The 23,851-nt window shown below is 43.7% G+C and overlaps 1 protein-coding gene across 5 annotated transcripts in view; it reads right to left on the reverse strand.

Moving 5' to 3' along the window:
• The window catches only part of YPEL2 (yippee like 2), a 66,055-nt gene that overhangs the window by 35,090 nt on the left and 7,114 nt on the right, over positions 1-23,851 (reverse strand). For all 5 annotated transcript variants that reach the window (XM_042967602.1, XM_042967606.1, XM_042967603.1 and 2 more), the window contains one exon: positions 4,782-5,095. In XM_042967602.1, coding sequence (XP_042823536.1) covers positions 4,782-4,898 — 117 coding nt within the window. In that variant the 5' untranslated portion in view covers positions 4,899-5,095. The remainder of the gene's footprint in view (positions 1-4,781; positions 5,096-23,851) is intronic.

Below are 23,851 nucleotides of genomic sequence, written 5' to 3' on the forward strand. Positions count from 1 at the left end.
AGCCACTGTGTTATGGGTACTAGTCTTTTTGAGAATCACTGGTGTTGAACACTAGTGCTCAGAAGCAGAGGTTCAGAAGCCACGGCGGGCAGAGGGGGCCTCTCAGTAGCCACTAGACCAATACATGGCCTCAGAACACCCTCCTCCCCACCACTTTTCTCAAAGCAATGCTGTACCTTACATCTAAGCAGGCAAGGAAAACCAAAATGCTACTGCTGTAAGGTAAATGGAACCCTACAGGGAACAAAAAGAACTGGCCTCCTAAAACCTCCCAGCCTCACAAGGAGGCTTGAAAAGAGCCAGAGCTCTTCACACAGAGCACAGCTGAGGGAGCACGAAATACAGATGTGTGGTTCTGAGGCTGTGGAACCTCAGGCCAGTCACTAAGTTGCCCACAGCCTGTTTCCTCATGAAGAGAGGCTGGGCTAGATGATCTGCAATTCTAGGAGTTCTGTATTTGCCACCAGAAGATAATCTGACCTGAAGATTGGACATAGCAATAAACAGCTTTCTACCTTCCCCCTGCACTGGACACCCACTCTGCAGCCTCCTACAACAGCTTCCCTCCAAGGACCAGAGCAAACTGGGTCTTGGAATGAAGCCATCATCCCCAAAGTGAGTTTGTGAGAGGTTAATCCAACTCACCATTCCCAAATATCCTGCTCCACGATGCCATCAAACGGTGATAGGTCGGCAGGAGAGAAACAAAGGAAGGATCTCAGACAGAAAATTTACATGAAAAAAATTTGTGAAGATCCAGGCTTCCATAATAGCTAGTTTCCACTGCAATGAGCATTCGATTGTTCCCGCTTGGGGCAACTAGCTGTTCCAACTGAAACTATTATTATTTGATAACCACAGTATATTTTTATAATGGGGCTTGCACCGTGAAGTGAGAAACAACAATGTGAGCAATTCCTCATGCCAACTTAAAATACCTCTGCATGCAAACACTCCAGCATTTAGACCACAACACCCCCTAAGAAAATGTAGGATGTCTCAGCACATTCCCTAGATAGTTCTGTCATCAATTCAAAGAGCACCCCCACCCCCATCCTACAGAGCAATACTGTTACCTTTGTGCAGACACACACAAACTTTACTGTCGTCCTCTTTTATGGCCTTTTCCTCTTAAATCAAACTCCTGGGCTCCAGGTTCTAAAGTGAAACTACCTTAGCTAGACTAAATTTGCTTGGTATCAGGCAAGAACAATCCCCTCCATCACCCCCAATCCCGCTTTGGACCAAGAGAAGCAAAGGGACTACACTATGTATTTGCATAGGAGCTTTGTGATCTGCCAACCACCCCCACACCCATGATCTCATCCAGCCTCGTAACAACCCAATGAGGTAAACCTCCTCACCGAACCTTCAAATATGGTTATATCTACTTTCCAGGACTGTTATGGAGATGGCACATAGTAAGCACACAGGAAGTGCTAGCTACTGGGCATTACACACAGCAAATATTACTTCACTCCTTTTATTAGTGAGAAACTGAGGGGCGCCTGGGTGGCTCAGTCGGTTAAGCATCTGACTTCGGCTCAGGTCGTGATCTCACGGTTCGTGGGTTAGAGCCCTGCGTCAGGCTCTGTGCTGACAGCTCGGAGCCTGGAGCCTACTTCGGATTCTGTGTCTCCCTCTTTCTCTGCCCCTCCCCTGTTCATGCTGTCTCTGTCTCTCAAAAATAAATAGATGTAAAAAAAAAAAATTATTAGTGAGAAACTGAGACTCAGAGGTTGGACAGTTGATTCCAGGCAATGAGGCCTCTGGGGATTTACAGCAAGCCAGGACGGTGGAAAGCCTGGTGCAGGATTCTTTCCACCACCTCAGTATAGACCCTAATTGTTCAAAACTTTGCAACTACACATTTCCACGGGAGCCCAAAGTCCTGACTCTGTTCCCAGTTCTCTACCAGCCGCATACTCCGAGCTTTAGTTCTCTGGACCTTTGTGTTCACTTCTCCATAAGGAAGTCAGACTCACTTTTTTTTTTTTTTTTTTTTTTTAAACCAAACAACGGAATGTCAGGCTTCCAGATGAAAGGCTCTATTACAAGTACAAAGTATCATTTAATTACACTGCTGCTCCAGTTATCTGCTTCCCAGCTCCTAACTCCCACTGGGCAGATTCTGAAACCGCATAAGAGATTATGTCAAGAGGGGAGAACAGGAGAAACATTCTCTCCCTGAACTTTCTTAAATGGAAGAGAGAAACAAAATGAAAAGAAAGGCCCATTTTCCAAGGAGGGGGTTGGGGCAGTGATCTTTCCGTTAAGTGGACCTGCATAAGAATCTATAGATTATTTAATGCTGGGGGTGGCTGCGGAATGAAATAAAAGAATCTTTGTGCCGTGCCAGCTACAGTTCCCTCACCCTCTCCCCACAGCCAGGCATTTAACCCAACTTTTTAAATCATCAAGCTCTAATGCACCCCATCTGTGCACCGGTTGTGGCCAGTGAAACTGAAGCCTGTGCTGACTTTGGCCTGGACTTGTGAATGAGCCTTTCTGCCCCAGAAGGGGCAGGAAGGAGGACATGAGGCCAACAAAGACATTTTTTGCTCATCACTGGTCTTCTCCTAAGGCTCAGGATCCACCCATCTGTTTATCTGTTCATTTACTGAGCTCTTGCCATGGGTCAGGTTCTAACCCAGAGACACCAAACTAGTAGATATGGTCCCAGATGAAGGAGAATGTATAAAAGTTCCTGGGAGAGAGGAAAGAGGTGAGGAAGAAGGGATGCTGTTGGCTGAGGCACAGAGGACTGAAATACCCCCATCTGCATATTCAGGGATGTTGCTTAGTTCCAAGTGGTTGGAAAATAAAGCAACGAACTGGCAAGAAATCAAACTCAAAAGGCCAGATTGTCCAAGGCCCTGAATACCAGGCTCCAAACATCAGTGTGGAAGGCCACTACCATCTCCACACGTTCCTTTCTGTACATCTCACAAGACCCAGCTCAAATACCACCCCTTCCAGAAATCCTTCTTGAACACACTCAAAGTAATTGCTCTCTCTCCTTTAAGCCTCCAATTTGCATTCTTGGACAGCCTGTATGAGTCTCAACTTCTCCATCCATAAAATGATTACTATAGCCTACCTTAAAGTCTTCTTATGAGGGTTAAGTGAGATAACATTTACAAAGTGTCAAGTCGCAGTTTTTAATACACAGAAGGTGCTAAAATACACTTTATTGTTACCTCAATTTCTTATGATACATAGCACTTTCTCGTGGTATTAAAAGGATGTCTTGACTTCCATTTTTCCCTGGAGATTTCCAGAAATAGGACAGCTCACATTTTCCCTCCAAGCTTGTAGGCCCCCTTCCAAAGCCAAGAGGACTGATCCTCTCTTTCCTCACTGACACAGCCTCCCCACATCCAAAATTCCAGACTTGAGGGGTTCCCAAAAGATTCAAGCTGAATCTGAGACAAGACGAGTCTATTGACAGAGAAGGGAGCTACAGGCTGGCTGGAACATAAATGGCATAAAGGAAAGTAATTAGCAGAAACCTAGAGAAGTAAAAGCGGGCCAGAGGTCAAGACTCTGAGGGCTCCAGGATTCAAACTCTGTAGTAACCCTAGATCTTGGAATAGGCCTAGAAGGAGGACTTCCATTCTTAGTCCTGATTTGAGAAGCCCCATAACCACACATGGTTGTTCAAACAGACTCCTTCACTTCCTGTCAAATTAGCCAGCTGGACGGGACTGTTCTAGAACTACTGATCCTTCATCTCCCAGCCTTCTCTCTGGCTGGGCTATCGAGCCAGAGTCAGGGAAAAGTGATGCCACCTTTTCTAGAAGTTCTTGTAAACAGATCAAGAGCACTTTTTTTTTTTTTTAATTTAGTCTGGGTATGATTACAGGTTGGCTTGTTTTTTTATTTAATGGCATAAAGTCCCGGTTCTGAGGAAGGATGGTTTTTAGAGGGAAAAGGTCTCCATGATCTTTATCCTTTTTGTGCAGCCTAGTAAAACCCATTTCTCCTCTCATGGGAATTTAGGGCCAGGAGGGAGGTAGCTACCCTGAGAATGTTGCCTGAAGGAGCCAGTTCCTGGATTGAACAACTGGGATGTTTATTGATTTATTAATAATCTCCTTGCCCCAACTTTAGGAAGCAGTTGCTAATGCTTTTCCAGGAAAATAAGGTTCCATTATTTCTTCTAATTTTGATCAAGTGTCACACCATATTATCTCATGTAGAAGCCCTAAAGATCCCCACAGGACAAGGTCAGCTCTTTACCAAGCCACTTTTGGTCCTCCCCAAAGGACACCCGTTTTAGTAACTCAGTCATCTTGTAACCTTCCCAGGGGGCTTAGCAGGCAATATCCTTTCTCATGTCAGCTAAGAAGTGAGATATCCTCTGAGATATCCTGCCCCTACCAACTTTCTTAGAGCTCACGTTCCAGGCATGCAGCCCTCTACACGGCATTCACCTGCCAACCTGAGTTAAGCCAGCCTAGCGAAAGGCTCCAATCACTCTTCAGCCCCTCTCCCCTCTGGCCTGTGAGCCACCAACTTCCCCAGCCACCAACAGGGATGACATTTAATTTCCAAAATTACATTCTAAACTAGTACACTCTCCCTCCAACTCAGAGTTATTTCTCAGTTGAGTGAGACAGCCAGGAAGGGAACCTGTAAAAACAAAAAACAAAACAAAACAAAAAACCCCACAAATATCCCAGGCTCTTTGGGAGAGTTTATAAACCTGTGCAACCTTATGAGCCAGAAATGCCCCCCACACCCGGGGTGGGCAAGCAAGGCCTGCAGGGAACATGTACCTTGGAAATGAGTTCATCATGATTGGCCAAGTGGGCTCTGCAGTGAATGCAGCTGTAGGTCCGGTGGCAGGAAGGCAAATATGCCTGGAAAGTCTTGGATCTTGTCATCTTCACCATTGGCGCCGTGGAGCGTGGAGTGAACTCTGGAGTGGCCCACGAGGCACTCCCACAGGATGGGTCGCACGGGAAACACCGGAAGACACAGGTAAAGGCCGTGGTTTAGCAGGGGGTGGGTGTGGGGCACGCTCCACACACTGGTGATGTCTTCAGAGGAAGGACCCTCAAGCAGAGGTCTAGGGCTGGTTCTCAGCAGCCTGCAGTGCCAAGATAAGGGGAATATCATTAACTGATGGAACAGGGCTTCGTGCAAAGCAAGTAGAGTCCAACTGCCACCCAAGAGAGAGGGAAACATTTATAGGAAAAAATGACCCCTTCTCTGTCTCTTGTCATCATTGCCAAGATGCCCAATGAATGAGAAAGAAACTACTGGAGATCCCAGTGTCGCTGCTTTTCTAGAGTTGGAGGTTCAGTATCAACTCAGGGTACTCAACAGCCACCCCACCTACCCTCCACCAACATTCAGAAATGGGCATGATCACCATTCTTAGGGGACCCTATAAGAGGCCAGGCTTAAGGATGCGCCACCTGTAGCCCCAGGGAGAAGACTCCTAAGGGCCTCCTCTTCTGAGCCAACCAAGATATATGGCTAAAGGAAAAGGCAAAGTTCAGCCTCTACAAAGTCACTACATCAACAGTCACAGATTTATGTCTCATCCATTTCCAGATACCTGGAGTCTTCCAACACTTGAAACCACTACCAGCAGAAACCACCATGCTCCATCCCACCCTTTGCTTTATGGATCAAGCATGGGATACAAAGGATCAAGTTCCCAACCAGCAGGGTCCCTTATGGTTAGCAAGCTCTTTTGCCATACCTTGCCCAGAAATAGATGCTTAGTACTTTGTTTGTTTGTTTGTTTGTTTGTTTGTTTGAAAAGCAAGCAAGGAAATGAATGAAACAAATGGCACAATCAGACTCCTGCATCTAAAATTCACAATGACAGTGAATTTTACCAGAATCTCTCCTCAACCCTCAAAGTTCCCATTAGTCATCCCACAGTGCCAAACATCTCTTCCGCCATTGCCTCAGCAATTTTATTCTACTAGGAACCAAGGACACTGAGAAAGTGGGTGGCTTCCAGGCTATGTCCAAGTAAAGGTCTGAGGGCAAAACCTCAATACATACCCTGCTTCTCTGGCTCCCCCACCTAAAGCTTCTGAACCTGCCTATTCCTTGGGCTTCACTAACAGGGGTGGTGTTCCCACTTGCCTACCTCCCAGGAGAGCCACAGTGTTAATTAATGCCTGCATCATGCTTTGAAGATAAAATTATTTAGAGAGCCGGGGGAGGAAGACAAATAAAATCAGATCTTCTGGGTTGTGTCTGGGATCCATCTGGATGTTTAGAGAACGTTGCAAATCATAGTCCTCTTTTTCCCCTAAACCTCACTAACCAAATCTTCCAAAGGGATGCTGCCCTCCTCCCTGATATCTTTCCCACCACAGCAGTCACTGAGAGCCACTATACCCTCACTATACCTCTAGGACTCTGTATATCTTCCTGAATGGCCAACAGCATGGGCCAGCATTAGGCTGAAGGACAACAGTGGCTCCACATTCAGGATGACCAATTACACATGAGGTGTCCAACTACTGAAGGGATTCAGACTTACAGGGGCCCAGGTATAGTGTTTTCCCTGCTTGGTCTCCCCACCACTATTTTTAAAGATGTGAAATCAGGGTAAACTGAACAGTACAGAAATACCTGGAAGAATTTGGAAGTGAGAATTAGTTTCCCTAGCTTTACCTCAGAGTTAGGCCTGGCCATAAGAGGAGATGAGGAAGGAAGATACATGACCCCTTGGACCCAGAGCCCCTCCTTCTCACCATGGACATCTTTTGATAGCAGGTAAGGTGAGTCTGGTCAAAACAAAAACCCATGGTAGACCAATGGTGTTGGGTGTTGAGGTGTTACAGGGTGGTAGAAAGAGACAAGTACCCTGCCTAGGTTTCCTGAAATACCCTTGAACTTTCCAATATCTCTGTTTCACTCGCAGGAAGGGCAGTTATCTCCAGGAAGGAAAGGGGTGGTAGGTCAGGGTAGAAAATAGGAAAGGCAAGCAGGGAAATGAGCTCAAGGCTTGCCCCAGGCCAGCTTCTGAAGTCCACAGCCTTAGCTGCCCAGTGGGGAGCACTAGGAGCGTGGGTCCCATCAGTCTTATACAAACACTGAAGGAAGAAAAGGAAACAACGAGCCCTGGCTGCCAGTCTGGGTTTATAGAGCAGCCACAGAGTCTGTTTTCTTATACATGCAGACAGCTTCTAAATTATGCATTTCCCCAGAGTAGAATTATTTCTTCTCTCACTTCTCTTCTGTAGGAAACGAGAGGGGAAGGAAAAAAAAAAAAGTTTGTACACAGGGGTTTCTGGTTATGCTCAGCTTCAAATCTGAATTCCAAAACTTGTTCAAAGCTCCTTCTGAGGAATAACCATTTATAGTCTGTACTCAATGTGAACATGTCACATACAAACACATACCCATGCACACACATTCACTGCATACCATAGTTCTGAACTTAAAAAGACAAAAGAAAAATTGACCCCATAAGCAATATCTCAGGCTGCTTGGTACTAGAGAAACCCTGGGGAGCCTAAACAGCAGGCATGAGACTTTGCTGTTCATTCTGCTCCTCTCCCTCTTTTCATAGGAATTCACAGGCATCTAAAGGAAAAGCAAGGAAAGAAAAAGTGGCTTGCTGAAATATGCATCTTGTCCAAGCACTACAGGGCAAGCTGGAAGTAATGAGAGGGGGTAAGTAGAAAGCAAGCTGAAGCAGAATCAAGAGAGGGTCCTTGTGTCTAAAAAGAGAAACAGTAGGCTGTCACAGAAAAAAAAAAAAAAAAAAGGATGACAGCTAGGTCCAAAAAGTAATCATCTATTACTGTCTTCTTCCCTCTTAAGTGAAAATTTTAAAAGCTGTGTCTTTGAGTCAATTCTTAGGAAGGAAGGTAAAATAGATGGATTTTTTTTTTTCTTTAAGGGAAGAAACTAGGGTATGAGGCTGCAGAACTCACCACATTTTGATTGTTGGACTTTGGTACCTGTAATGGGGCCATAAGCTCCATGGGGCTTCACGAGTCCAACTCGTTGAACATACTGGAGTCCAAATTGATTTCCAACAATAATCAAATGAGCTCGATATTTAAAAGCCTCAGGGCACATGTACAAATTAAACACCATTTTAAGTGAAGCAATAATCCATCACAATGGAAATTAAAGGAAGATTTGCTACCAGCCCCAGCTGGCTCCTGCTGATCAGCATGGAAAGAAAAGATGTGAACTATTATGATTAAAAACAAAGACCCCAGATACTGCACTTTGAGAGCCAAATGCACAGGGAGCACACAGCAAACCTGGCTGTCCCACCTGACAGGCCTTTTCCACCAGGAGCCACAACCGCGGCTGGAACTCAGAAGAAAAATTTCTGAATGTCCCCAGGATGGAGAGGCAGAAGGGACAAATTCTCCAGGGAAGCCATGAAAGAACTCGATGAATGAGGTGGGAGACAAGGGACCACACAAACTGAGAAGGTGGAACTCACTAGGGGAAGTAACACCTCCAGCCACAGGACAGCACCAGTCTGTTGTTTTTGTGGGGTACTTTGGTGGAGGGTAGGCAAAGACTGCCTGGAAAAGAAGTGGGCTGTGGAATCACAAACCATTCCTTCTCCTCTCTAGCTCAATGACCTTTAGCAATTTATTCAACCACTGGACCCTCAGCTTCCCCAACTCAAATACCAACATACACAGGGTCATGAGCAGCAAATGACATGTCAGAACACAGTGTTGGCATACAATTATACCAAATTATAGCTATTATTTTTAGTGGTCAATTAGAAAAAGATGCTGCTACAAAGAAAGAAAGAAAGAAAGAAAGAAAGAAAGAAAGAAAGAAAGAAAGAAAGAAAGAAAGAAAAAAGAGGCTTGAGGATTATATCGCCACTTCCATTAGGACCCTCTCACTTGTCCTTGGGCAGCACAGGAGATGGCACTTTTGGGGTGACATTTCTCCAAACCTAGACTTTTCAAGGCAACAAGGAGGTGATGGATGACACTGGAGGAGCCATAGAAGTGCTTCCCTAATTGCTACTGAGGTCCTTCGAAGAGGTGGGTTCTTCAGTGGCCATGCTCCTACACGCCCTAAAGGACTGCCAAGAACACATCTCTGATTTATACAGCCCTAGCAGGCCCCTGAGCCTCTTTTCCCTTTCAAATCCATCCTCTGTATTGCAGCCATTGTTACCTATTTAAAAAGCAGATTTGACCGTTTTGTCACTCCCAAGGCCTTCATTTCAGAAAGGCAATAGAGGGGGTGCCTGGATGGCTCAGTTGGTTAAGCATCCAGTGTCTAACTTTGGCTCAGGTCATGATCTCATGGTTCGTGCATTTGTGGGTTCAAGCCCCACATTGGGCACTCTGCTGTCAGTGCAGAACCTGCTTCATACCTTCTGTCCCTCTCTCTCTCTTTCTGCCCCTCCCCTGCTCACACTCTCAAAAATAAACATTTTATAAAAATTTTTAAAAGTTAAAAAAAAAAAAAAAGAAAAAGAAAAGCAACACAGAGCAGTAGTTAAGATGGGTTCTAGAACCATACTCAGGGTTTTTAAATCTGTTTTAACCTTTACAGGCTGTGTGACCTTGGGGAAATTTACTTAACCTCTCTGAACCATGCTACCATCCTCATTAGAAAACAGGAATAATAATATCAGCTTCATAAGACTCTGTGAAGATTAACTAATACTCAGCTTGTGCACCTGTAAGTACACAATAAATTCCTAGTGTGTACTACCACTGATAACCATCTACCATTGACACCCACAAACTGCTTCAGATTCATCTCTACCACACCTCATACTCTATACTCCCATTTTTTAAACTAACATTTAAGGGTCTACCATGTGTCAGGGACTCTCCTAAGTGCTCAGATTTGGCTATCAAACTCTTAGTTCCCTCTAATACACCATACTTGCATTTCACCCTTCCACAGTTTTGTTGATGCCATTCCCTCAGCCTGACACATTCTTCCCACCTCTTCTTACTAGGCCCTTTAACTTGTCCATTAAGATTCAGCTAAGGGGCTCCTGGGTGGCTTAGTCAGTTGAGCATCCAACTCTTGATTTTGACTCAGATTGTGATCCCAGGGTCTTGGGATTGAGCCCTGTGTTGGGGTTCCCACTGGGTGTGGAGCCTGCTTGGGATTCTCTCTCTCTCTCTCTCTCTCTCTCTCTCTCTCCCTCCCTCCCTCCCTCTCTGCACCCTCCCTCCCCTGCTCATGCTCTTAAAAAAAAAAAAAAAAAAAGACTCCACTCAAGTGCCACCCCCAACATGGGGCTTATTGGTTCTTCCTCTGTGCTCACCTCCGTCTTAAGGAACCAAAATTATCCTTTTCTACCTCTGTATCCTCCATCAGAGGTAAGTTCCAAGGACAAGGACCACATTTTTGTGCTCCCTGGACTCAGCAGCAGAGAGCACAGAGTAGCAGCCATTATTTTTTTTTAATTTTTTTTAATGTTTTTTATTTATTTTTGAGACAGAGAGAGACAGAGCATGAACGGGGGAGGGGCAGAGAGAGAGGGAGACACAGAATCGGAAGCAGGCTCCAGGCTCTGAGCCATCAGCCCAGAGCCCGACGCGGGGCTCGAACTCAGGGACCGCGAGATCGTGACCTGAGCCGAAGTCGGACGCTTAACCGACTGAGCCACCCAGGCGCCCCAGTAGCAGCCATTATTGAACTGAACTCCCTCCGCTTCCCATTGGGCTGCTGACTAGACCAGTCCACCCCTGTGTGGATAGCAGACATGATTGAGGTCCCTCCTTTCCCCCTCAAAGTAATGAGGTAGGAGGCAAAGATACTCTGGGTCCCCAGGGCCCATGAAATACTACTCTCCTCTGACAGCCCCCACTTAGATCCTGTGCTGAGATGCTCAGAACTATGGTCCTTGGCAACAGAAGATGTTCTAAGTCCTGGGCATTAATCAAAGGCCTGTCATTGGCATCCAACTCCATTCTTTGCCTTTGTGGGGGCTAGGTTAAATTACACATATATTGAGAGAGAAACCCTTAATAGAGGTGGCAGTGGAAAAGGACCAGGTGAGCCATTTCTGGAACTGGGAGGGAGGAAAAAGAGATAATGGCTGTGGAAGGCCTCTATCCCAGGAGGAAGGTCCTGAACCCAGACCCGGGAGTAGAGAGACCCAGTTTTCCTGGATCATCAAATAAGAGAAGTGGCTGGTGGTGTTAGTCCACTGGTGAGGGATTACAGGATCTAGAGGGCAACAGACTTGGTTGGGTCTAGTCTCGGGTTTTCTCACCAGCTGCATCACCACTGGGCAAGTTGCCTGAAAGGGAAGAACAACAGCGCCTACCTTGTGGAGGAGACAAAAGAATCAAATGAGATATTGCAAGTGAAGCATTCAAGCATAGCACCTGGATGAGTTAGCATTCGATAACCCTAATTAGCTGTAATCATCCTTACCAGCAAGGGAGAAAAAGCACGGGAACTGTTTCTATTCACAAGACCCAAATGGGCAGTGTTCCTATCTCCCACATTGACTCAAAGTGGTTACAGGGTTAGGGCCTAAATTAATCCACTTAAAGGTACACTGCTTTAAGTAGATTTTTGTGGCTTAGCTGGGGATCTAACATTATTGCTATATCATTCCAAACAGACCATTCTATCACTTAGTGCTGTGGAAAAGTTACCTCTGTAGCCCACCCTGATTCAACTAACCCCACAATGGGGCCACTAGTGAAAACTTTACTGAAATACCCCTATTACAACTACCATGGAGCTGATGAGCAAGGCACACAGGAAAATCAATGTCATCATTCCTAGTTACCCACTGTGTAGAACTGGACCCAGGCAGCACTTCAAATTCATTCAGATGATAATAAAAGCCAGCTTGGATCTTCAAGGAACCATTCTTTATTTCTTTTTTTTCTTTCTTTCTTTCTTTCTTTCCTTTTTTTTGGAATTTGAAAGTTTACTTTTTTATTTTGGGAGAGAGAGAGAGCAGGGGAGAGGTGGGGAGAGACACAGAAGAGAGAGGGAGGGAGAGAATCCCAAGCAGGCTCCACACTGCCAGTGCAGAGTCCAAAGTGGGGCTGAATCTCACAAACCAGTAGATCATGACGTGAGCTGAAATCAAGAGTCAGACGCTTAACGGACTGAGTCACCCAGGCACCCAGAACCACTCTCATAAACAAAGTTAACCATTCATCTCTACCCTGGACATAGGGCTGAGGCTTGATTTCACAAGGATTATCTGTCCTTGTAATCCTACATGATCTCTAGGATTCCTTTGTCTCTTAAAGTCCTGATTCCATATTGTAATGATGTCTCTGCCAGATGAATCCTGCCCCAGAGCACAGAATCCATCCACCATCCTTTATTCTGCTAAGACCTTGATTTCAGCGAGGTCACAGAACATACCAGTCGTGCAGAGTCCACTCAGAAATGGCTGTTGGATGGTGTCTTTGCAACATCTGTTAGCGAAGCATTGTATTACCACAAGGCCCTTAGTTCAGCACTCTATCTACCTGGGGAGGTCGCCACATGAGGCTTACATCTGTTAGAACATCTGCATAGGAAAAAGGTAGTTCCCCTTGAACATCCTGAAACTTGCATGTAATTCACTAGACACTAGATAGAGGTAGCTGTTACTAGCTATGAAGAGATCAGATATTACTTGTTTCTACAATTTAGATAATAATATAAAAAGCCCAAACAACCTGTCTGAAGATTCATTACCAAGGACACTTGGCTAATGTTCATCAATGGCTTCCTTCTTTTTCTTACACAACTCACATCTCCAAAAAGGATTAAAGGTAACTTACAAAAGCATATACTTTTAACATAGATTAAGAAATTACTGGGGCACCTGGGTGGCTCAGTGGGTTAAGCGTCTGACCTCAGCTCAGGTCATGATCTCATGGTTCGCAAGTTCAAGCCCCACATTGGGCTCTGTGCTGATAGCTCAGAGCCTGGAGCCTGCTTCAGATTCTGTGTCTCCCTCTCTCTCTGCTCCTCCCTGGCTCGTGCTCCGTCTCTGTCTCTCAAAACTAAATAAACATTAAAAATTTTTTTTTAAATTAAAAAAAAATTAGGGTAGGAGGAATATAAGAACACAAGGAGAGTTAAGACAGAGAAATGCATGCTGTTAACGTTGCTAAATATTTACTAAATTTCAATTGCAAATTTGGCTTTGAGCTCCCGAGTAAGCAAGGCAGAAGAAAAATATCAGTACTTATAAGGTTGACATTTCCTACAAAATAAAAGCATTTTGGTTGTTCAGGCTATTTTCTGAGAGCTTTCTCCTGTGGGTGGTTGTAGAGATGATGAGCAGTGAACACAGTGGACAAGATCCTCAGCATACAGCAATAGTTCCCACCATGAAACTCTTGCAAGACTATTTCTTAGAGGTCCCTCCATGAAAATGCACAGCAAAACAAACACCAAAGGGCAATTCAGTAAAAGGGATTCTACATGGGGGTCAAATCAGGGCAGCCCAAGAGCATGGCTTTCTGATGGTCTGGCTGGATCCAGTGATGTAGACTCTCCAGAGGAATGGAAGAGTTACAGAGCTTTCTGGCAAAGATCCATGAATATCATTTATCACAACCAGGCTTTTGAGTAACAAAAACATGGGCAGCGCCTCCAACATGCCAAGTCCAAACACTAATATTTTTTAATGCTAACACTATTTGGCCCTGGTGTTGCATTCAGTTAGTTCTCTTGTGGGCTACTTTTTCCTTAAACTCTCCCCTTATGGCCTATCATGCCTCTCCTGGCTCTTCTCTCTCACTGAGCCTCAATCTCCCTGGCTGCTCTTCTTCCTTCCTCCTCCTCCTTGGAGGTGCTTCTACCATGTCCCTGACTGCTTGCTCCCCATAGACATTCTCATCCATATCCAAGTCTTCTAAACCTCTGCCTTCTGGTCATGAAGCCTGGGTCCCTTTCTATAGGATGCCTCTAACTTGTTCTAGGAAGACACTTCAAATTAAATGCATCCAAAGCCAGCACCATCTTTCCCCTTCTCCTGGCTCCTACCACCTTTACCCTAATTCTGCTCCCTTCTCCTGAAGGCCCATATACCGAAGCAGGAAAGACCCTTTATTCTCTCTTGCTTCTATGTCATACTCTATCAGTCCCCTAGACAATTGGCTCTGGCTCTGCAAACCAGCCTCCCATAGCCATCTTCACAGCTACAGCCAGCAGCACTGTGTGAGCCCTACCCTCTCTCACCCTGAACTCACGTGACAGCATCCTAAACTGGTCTCCCTGACTCAGCTCTTACCTCTCCAGCCCATTCTAGAATTCTATTTATACAACACAATCTGATCACATCTCTCTCATGTTTCAAAACCTCTAGTGGTTTCCTAGCAGCCTATAGGATGAGGTCCAACCCCTCAGGTGGCACCAAGAAACTGGGCTGATTCCCCTTATCTTCACCATCACCTTCCCACCTCCTCCAAACCTGTTTCCCCAGAAGACTAAGCTTGTGCACTACCTTTTCCCAAGTTGTTTTAGACTCCTGAAAAGCCTTAACCTGTATTCGATGTCTGGAAGATGCCTACTCATCCCTTAATACCCAGATAAGACCCTAAGCATTGGTGGTGGCCCCCTTTTCCCAGCATGCAAAAGACTTGTCTCCTGAATGGTACTCTATCACACTGTGTGTCTTCCAGACTGGGAACTTCCTACAGTCACAAGCCCAGTCTTTACTGTCCCTTGGTTTCCCTAGGACTCCTACTCTCAGGCACATCAGAGAGTCTTTTATTCTTTTTTCCAGAGGGACTTGATAGATGGTAATTAACTGAGTAAAATGAGTGACCATCAGTGAAACTGTGCTGCCCTGTAAAGCTGATATTTTTAATCTTATTTAAAACACTATCCAGTGCATTTAAAATATCTAATTCTGGCCATTACATGGGACTCAAATACCATTAATGCTCCACAAAGTTAAAAAGCCAGCAAACTCTTGTGACATCAACCCACATGGACTGGCAGATGGCACATGATACTCAGTCCCATGGAGCCATATCTCCAATGCAACACACAAGACAGACCCTCTGATGGTTTTACCCAGCTTCTGTCTGATGGCAGAAGTGTTCCCCATTCTGCCTCCCCTGGCCATTCACACCATCTGTGCACCACCCTGGGTAGCTTCCCAAGGGACCCTCCCCACACTGGCATTGACTTCTGACCCCTGGAGAAACCCTCAGACTTCCAACCCAGGAAGTTATTTCTCCCAGAGTGGTCCCCACAAAAGCCCCAGGGCAGTCTGAGTCTGAGAAAAATTAAGCATCAGATTTGGTTCAGGCCAGCAAGGAAAGCGGTCCCTCCACCCTGCCTCTAGTCCATGCACAAAAGAGGGCCACATCTGCCCTTTTCCTTCAGCTCCCAGAGATTGCCACCCTCAGCATCAGTCCTTCATTTGGTATTTGGCCATGCTCAGAGAAGATAATCCTGGTTAAAACAAAACCAATACATTTTTCTCATGATCTGGGATCCAGAGAGGGATCGTGTCCATTGCTTTGCCCCCATGACAGGGCTACACTTGAACTACAATGTAAAACAGTTATTTAGAAGATCTATCAAAACATTTTGGAAAGTAGGATAAGAGATGTGGCCCATCTTTAAAAGTTACTTCGCCAGGGAACCCTCCCCCTTGTCTCCACCAACCCCTACTACACAGATTCCTCCTCCCAGCACTCTTCACAGCTACAGTTGTACTTTTACTGAGGTGATTATTTGATTTTCATCTGTAGCTCACACTCTCAAAGATCAAATATTATTTACTGAATAAATGAATGTCTTTGGATCCCAGGCACTGTATGACCTTGATTTCTCTTTAACTGCTACTCCCCAGGGCACAGCTGGGGCCCCAATTAGTTACAAACCATCCATCTCAAATCTGCCAATACAATTCTGTTGTTCAGCTCTCAGCATGCCTTTGGCTTCCTCACTTTAATCTCCCAATTCAAATAAATCCAAAACTCTAGACTCTGACATCTGTGGCTGGGCTCCCCGCCTTTCCACAATTGGAATTTGGAAATTGAACTTCAAACTCAAGAGAAAAAAAAAGGGCAGAAGCATTTTCAAAAGGATGCCTGTGTGTCTAAAGTCCCAACCATCACCAGCTCGAAGATGGATGTATTTTGTCCTAGGAATTATTAAACTGTCATCTCATATTGCCATCTATTGAAGAAGAAAAGAGACAGTAGGGTGGGAGAGAGAAACTGATTCTAGCGCAAATTTCTGGATCTCTCCTGTTATGGGACTGGCAGATAGGTTTTAGTAAGAATTACAGCTTTTTTTCCTTTCAGGTCTAGCCTATCAAGGGGCACCATGCACGTTGCCAGTGCAGTTTTTTCATATAATTTAAGAAACATCCTCCACAAAGCTAGTTGTTTATGGATCAGTCTTCCCACTAGATTGTGAGCCATTCCTGGCCAAAGAGCACATCTGGTTAATCATCCTTCATACCCAGCCCAAAGCCTGGCTTGCTGGAAGAGCTCAGAAAGGTTGGTTGAAAATGTGGGAAGTGAGGGGAGGAGGTAAGGATAAGTCATCTGAGGCCATGCACAACTATCAGTAAGACTCCAGGACTCTATAGTTTATTAATTTCCTATTTTGAGCCTATGATGGGCCAAGTACTTGATATGCATTATCTCAATTAATCCTAACAACCCAGGGAGGCAGGCATTATTATGATTACCCTTGTTTAAAAGATGAGGAAAAAGCTCAAGAAGTTAAACAATTTGCCCAAGGTCACTCTACTAGAAAGTACCAGAACCTTGGCACAAAAACAGATACTCAGATCAGTGGAACAGAATAGAGAACCCAGAAATGGACCCACAAATGTATGGCCAACTAATCTTTGATAAAGCAGGAAAGAATTATCCAATGGAATACAGATAGTCTCTTCAGCAAGTGGTGCTGGGAAAACTGGACAGTGACATGCAGGAAAATGAAGCTGGACCACTTCCTTACACCATACACAAAAATAAACTCAAAATGGATGAAAGACCTAAATATAAGACAGGAAGCCATCAAAATCCTCGAGGAGAAAGCAGGCAAAAACCTCTCTGCCCTCAGCCTCAGCAACTTCTTACTTAACACGTCTCCGGAGGCAAGGGAAACTAAAGCAAAAATGAACTACTGGGACCTCATCAGAATAAAAAGCTTCTGCACAGTGAAGGAAACAATCATCAAAACTAAAAGGCAACAGAAGGAATGGAAAAAGATATTTGCAAACGACATATCATTTAAAGGGTTAGTATACAAAATCTATAAAGAACTTATCAAACTCAACACCCAAAAAACAAATATTCAGTGAAGAAATGGGCAAAAGACATGAATAGACACTTCTCCAAAGAAGACATCCAGATAGCCAACCAACACATGAAAAAATGCTCCACATCACTCATCATCAGGGAAATACAAATCAAAACCACAATGAGATACCATCTCGCACCTATCAGAATGGCTAACATTAACCACTCAGGCAACAACAGATGTTGGAGAGGATGCACAGAGAGGATTCCTTTTGCACTGCTGGTGGGAATGAAAACTGGTACAGCCACTCTGGAAAACAGTATGGAGGTTCCTCAAAAAATTAAAAATAGAACTACCCTACGACCCAGCAATTGCACTACTAGGTATTCATCCAAGGGATATAGGTATGCTGTTTCAAAGGGACACATGCACCCCCATGTTTATAGCAGCACTATCAGCAATAGCCAAAGTATGGAAAGAGCCCAAATGTCCATTGATGGATGAATGGATAAAGAAAATGTGGTGTATATATATACAATGGAGTATTACTCAGCAATCAAAAAGAATGAAATATTCCCATTTGTAACTACGTGGATGGAACTAGAGGGTACTATGCTAAGCAAAATTAGAGAAAGACAGATATCATATGACTTCACTCATATGAGGACTTGAAGATACAAAAGAGATGAACATAAGGGAAGAGAAGCAAAAATAATATAAAAACAGGGAGGGGGGACAAAACATAAGAGGCTCTTAAATACAGAGAACAAACAGAGGGTTACTGGAGGGGTTGTGGGAGAGGGGATGGGCTAAATTGGTAAGGGGCAGTAAGGAATCTACTCTTGAAATCATTGTTGCGCTATATGCTAACTAACCTGGATGTAAATTTTAAAAATAAATTAAATAAATAAATAAATAAATATTAAATAAATAAATAGTACCAGAACCAAGATTTGAATCCTGGGACAACCCCCACCCAAGGATGTTTTAATCCTGACAAGTCAGAGAAGAGTCCAAAGATGGGTATCCTTGGCCCTTGAGCTCATTAGAGCCACAAGCAGAACATCTTCCAGAGGGAGAGTCTAAATCAACTAGTTATAATGCAAACAAAAATGTCAAGTTCTCTTAAAACATCTTCAGACTCTCAGGGTTGGTTCACTGCTTCAACTTTTAATTACAGAAATACAAGAAAACAAATGAGGGAAGGGAATAACCTCAACCAGAAGATAGGACAACAGATCAGACACAATAGCTAGTTTTCAGTTCCTATCAAATCTTCCTGCTCATGGATTTTTAGCTTTAACGCTGCAGTTATATAGGGATACTTTTTTCCTCAAATCCTAAGGAAACAAAGAATCATGTAAGTCAAAATAACCGAAAGCCCCATTTAATTTGCATTTATACATAATACATATGTTTATACCTTTAATACAGCAAATACTGAAAGAGAATTCATTTCTACCTATGGTCCACTTGGTGGTGGATCAACTTAGGGAGGGACCCCCCACACACACAAAGGACCAAAGTGGTAAAAGAAGAGATAAACAGGAGGCAAATATAATGGAGGACACACACAGGAGCCATACGAACAAAAGAAAAGGAAGTGGTAAAAATACAGTAAGGGAAAGGAGGCTAAAGGTCATAGATGCTTAGTAGTTGGTTTCTGCTAGGGATATCTACTACCTCCGTGATTTCCAGACCTCAGAAATGTGTGTGGGGCTGGGCTCCACTACAAAAATGGGAAATTTGAGGGGAGGGGGAGGGTTATAATTTGCTTGCTTTTATTAGATTCCCTATCCTGAAAATTCTGATTTTGTAGGCCTTTGGTTGGCCTAGAAATCCTTATGGCACCCAGGTTTGAGACTCTCTAGGGATAGTCCCATTTTTGGAGAATGCCTATTATCTGTATCAACTAACCACTGTTCACAGAGTTCTTCTGTGAATGGAAGCCACAGTCCATTTCCATGAACTTACTCTAAACTGTAACAATAGTAGCCCAAGCAAAATCCCAATGTTCTCTTTCCAACATCTCATGTGCCTACTGAACATTCCCCATACATTACCTCTTAATGTTCACACCTCTGTGCCTTTGCACACACTGTTCCCCCTGGAGTGTTTCTGCATGTTTAAATCCTCATCATTCTTCACAGCCCCATCTCCAAAATGCCTATACTTCTTTTTGTATCTTCAAACTCTCGGTACCTTATTGACACATACACCTTAATCACCCTATTAGAGTATATGCTTAAGAGTATATGTGGCAGGGGCCATATCTTAACTCATCTTTATCTCCCAAAGGTCCCATATTATCTGTTGAATTATTATTAGCCAGGAAAACAAAGTAAAACCAAGGTTCAGTTTCAGCCTTAGGCCAGAGGTTCCTCTTCTGTAGCTCAAAATAGGAATCAAAATTTTCCTGACTCAGGCAGGATGTGCTCAAAGCCTACCCTCTCTTGCCCCAGGTACTCACAACCAGAACAGCATGGGAAAGCAAAACAAAACAAATCATTAGGAAGGTCAATATTTCCTATGATTAAATTTCCTATCAGATAAAATAATGCCACTTTCTTCAGTCAAACCAAACTCAACGACTGTTCACTCCCAGAAGACCCTGTTTGGGCCTCAGTGGAACACATGTGCCATATGGATATCAAGCCTTCCTTTCCTAACAAAAAATAGGCAAGGGAACTTGAGCCACTAGAGACTAATTTCATTCTGAGCTGGCAATCTAGTTTCAGATCAAAACCACTAAATCTGGATATACCACATTCTCAAGACCACAGGGGAAGGCTGTAGCTCAGGAAACACGAGAGCACAGTGCTGCTGACCCAACCAGGAATGTGAGTGGCAGTGTTGCACCTCTCTGGCAGAATGCTCCTTTGCCCCATCACAGAGAGGAGGTAGGCTTTGCCTAGGACCAAGACATTATGGGGCAGGGGCACCTGGGTGGCTCAGTCGGTTGAGCGTCTGACTTCAGCTCAGGTCATGATCTCACGGTTCGTGGGTTTGAGCCCCGCGTCAGGCTCCGTGCTGACTGCTTGCTCAGAGCCTGGAGGCTGCTTCAGATTCTGTGTCTCCTTCTCTCTCTGTCCATCCCCTGCTCGTGCTCTGTCTCAATCTGTCTCTCAAAAATAAATAAATGTAAAAAATAAATAAATAAAAAGACACTATGGGGTATTTGGTATTTTATTCAAGAGTTGGTATTTTTCCAGAAATATACAGGAGTAGAAACAACCCTGGGCCTGAGAAACAAAATGTATGGTTTACAGTCTCTGCTTTGCCCTAATTAGCTCTGTGTCTTAAACAAGTCCTTTTTGCCTATTTGAGCCTCAATGTTTATATCTCTAAAATGTAAAATCTAAAATGATTTTAATACCCAAACCAGCATATATCCAATTAAAAGAGAAATATAAATCATTAACTTGAAATTAGAGAAAATAAAAATTACAAGTTTAACACTGGAAAAAATTAGGATGTAGGGCCCTATAGTTACTAAAGTCAGGCCACAAATTTGGCTCTGTGCCTCCTGGCACCCAGAACAAAAAGAGAAACATGATAAGTTATACATTTCCAATTGCCCAAAAAGAAATATCATGCCCGTTCCTCAGGAGAGGAAAGTTTTTTCTGGCACTCATTCCTGAAAGAAATTTCTTCCTATTAACTTTTTAAAGGGGACACTAAGTGAAATTGTAGCTTAAGACTTCAACTACATCAACCCTTATAAGAAATGTAGTAGCAAGTTATATAAAGCTGTTTAGGACAACGTCCTCCAGGAAAGCAAAGGGCAGTGAAAGTTCATTTCAGTGAAAATAACTCAAGAGGCTGAGGTAATATGGCCCAAATATGCACCTTTCAGTAAGCCAGCTTAATCCAAGGATAAAACTAAGAATGGCCAGAGGAACAGGTAGACAACATGTCCTTCCAAAAACTTGCATAAATATGACTTCTTCCACATGGGTGTTATTAAAAGTTGGGCAGTAGGGGGCCCCTGGGTGACTCAGTCGGTTAAGTGTCCAACTTTGGCTCAGTTCATGATCTTGTGGTTGGTGAGTTCAAACCCTGCATCTGGCTCTGTGCTGATAGCCTGGAGCCTGCTTCATATTCTTTGTCTCCCTCTCTCTCTCTGCCCCTCCGTCACTTTGTGTGTGCGTGTGTGTGTGTGTGTGTGTGTGTGTGTTGTGTCCATGCGCGCACTCTCTCTCTCTCAAAAACAAACATTTTTTAAAAAATTTTTTTTTAAGTTGGGCAGCAATTTGCAATGAGATGATTTCAAACTTCTGTTCTGGTTCTGATAGGTCTAAGTGACATGTTTGGTCTTCATTTATTGGCACTAATTAAAGATCTGGTGGTTTTCTGCCTCTTATTGCACATTCCCAAATCAATGGATTGGGAATTCCTGCCAAAGAGAGGAGGGAAACCTATTGATATGAGTGTTATTAAAAGCTAACAGCAGGTGCCTGGGTGGCTCAGTTGGTTAAGTGTCCTGTTTTCAGTTCAGGTCATGATCTCATAGTTGTGAGATCAAGCCCCCAGTCAGGATCTGAGCTGGCCCTAGAGAGGCATGGGATTCTCTCACCCCCTCCCCTGTGCACAGGTATGCACACACTCGAGCTCTTTCTCAAAAGTAAATAAATAAATAAAAGCTAACTCAAGTGTGTATGTGCCCAGTTTCCCATACATTCTCTCATTTAATCTTCCCATCAATTCTGTGATAGTAACTGGTATTAGACCTTTTTTACAAAAGGAACAGAGATTTAGAGAAGTTTAGCAAATTGCCCAAGGTCACAGAGCTAATTATCCCAATCTTCCTGGTTCCTCTAGTCCTGCTTACAGGGCCTCCTTGTATCGATGAAATGTGATTACTGGTAGAAATGCTTATTTGTCAGGAGAACAGTAAAAACAAAATAAAGCTACTAGGGGAGGCAAGAGCTGTTTATTAACAACAAAATGACAACAGAGCTTTTAGAGACCTATAAAAAGTATAAAAGGGTGAAAAATATTGTGAAAAGCAGAAGTCCTAAAATAAATTCCAAGAGAACAGTAGCCCACCCCAGGAAAAGGAAGAGAAAAATTATTTTTCTCTTCTCTTAAAAATAAAAGTATTGGGGCGCCTGGGTGGCTCAGTCAGTTGAGCGTCCAACTCTTGACTTCGGTTGTCATGATCATGCAGTTGGTGGGATCAAGCCTGCATTGAGATCCGTGCTGACAGTGCACCTAGCCTGCAAGGGAGGCACCTAGCCTCTCTCTCTGCCTCTCCCCCTGCTTGCACGTGCTCTCTCTCTCTCAAAATAAGTAAGGAAACATTTTTTTAAGTATTATTCATATTCTTAAAGACTCAAACCATTGGCTCTCTTTAGTCATTCACCCATTCCACCAACCGATATTTATCCAATGCTACCCACACCAGGTACTGTCAATAGTGAGCAAGACAGAGAAACTCCCAAGCTTCCAATCTAGCCATCAAGTAGGCAATGTATTTCCATATGGTATTAAAGTTCTTTGAAAAAAACAAAGTTAAGGAGATTCAATAAAGTTGAGGGGCAGGGAAAGGAGGAGCTGTTCTGAGAGGAGCTCTCTGAGACCCAAGTGAGAGAAGCCAATCATGTAAAAAAATATAGAAAGGCATTCCAGAAAGAGGAACTACCAGTATAAAGGCCCAATGACAAAAACAAACCTTCCAGATTTTAGAAACCTGAGGAAAGCTGGTGCAGTTGGAGCAGAGTGGACCAGCCACATAGGAGAGGAGGAGAGAGAAGTTGGGGGAAGGAGATAGGCTGTGCAATGCCTACAGGGAAAGGAGTTGGATTATGTCTGAAGGGCAATACGAAACCACTGGAAAACTATAAACAGGGGAGTAGCATAATCCAATTTATTTTTAAACTCTCAGGGGCTATATTCACAAATCTCAGGGAAATTCAGGTAGGTGTGGTCCTTTAAAGAAGCAAGTAAGAGGCACCTGCCTGGGTGGCTCAGTTAGGCCCAGGACTCTCGGTTTGGGCTCAGGTTATGATCTTAGTTTGAGGGTTCACGACTCCTGCACTGTCAGTGCAGAGCCTACTTGGGATTCTCTCTCTCTCTCTCTCTCTCTCTCTCAAAATAAATAAGTAAACTTAAAAAAATATATAAAGATGCAAGTAAATATCATCTTTTGTTAAGGATGACATCATTGAAAACTATCAACTCTAATAAAATACCTTTAGCCGGAAGGCCCTGACTTCCCATAACAGGAGGCTACATTTTAAAAAGATGCTTCCTTTTCCAGAGCTTAATACCCTTTCATGCTAAATGATGCAATTGTCAGAGCACCTAGTGGTTTGTTGATGGACCCTAGGGAAATGCCAAGATAATTTACAAAGGAAACTGATCCTGAACCTCCATTTGAGTCCCACCTGGACATCTCTTCCCTCTGCTTTTCTATACTAGGATATCCTATCCTTTGCCATGCATTTGTTGCTTTCTTTTTTATTACTGGCTCAAAACTAAATATTCCAAATGTAAGCTGTTTGACCAAACTGAATATTATCAATTTCAACAATCCTACAGTTAGTGTTCCCATATAAACCATATCTTTGGCAGGAAGGACCATAGTTGAATTTGAATTTGGATAGGGTTCTATTTGAAGCTAAATGCAGCTTTGATTAATTCAAGGAAATTTCTTTTACCAACATGT

This window comes from Panthera tigris, chromosome E1 (assembly GCF_018350195.1).
Source record: "Panthera tigris isolate Pti1 chromosome E1, P.tigris_Pti1_mat1.1, whole genome shotgun sequence".
Classification (NCBI taxonomy): domain Eukaryota; kingdom Metazoa; phylum Chordata; class Mammalia; order Carnivora; family Felidae; genus Panthera; species Panthera tigris.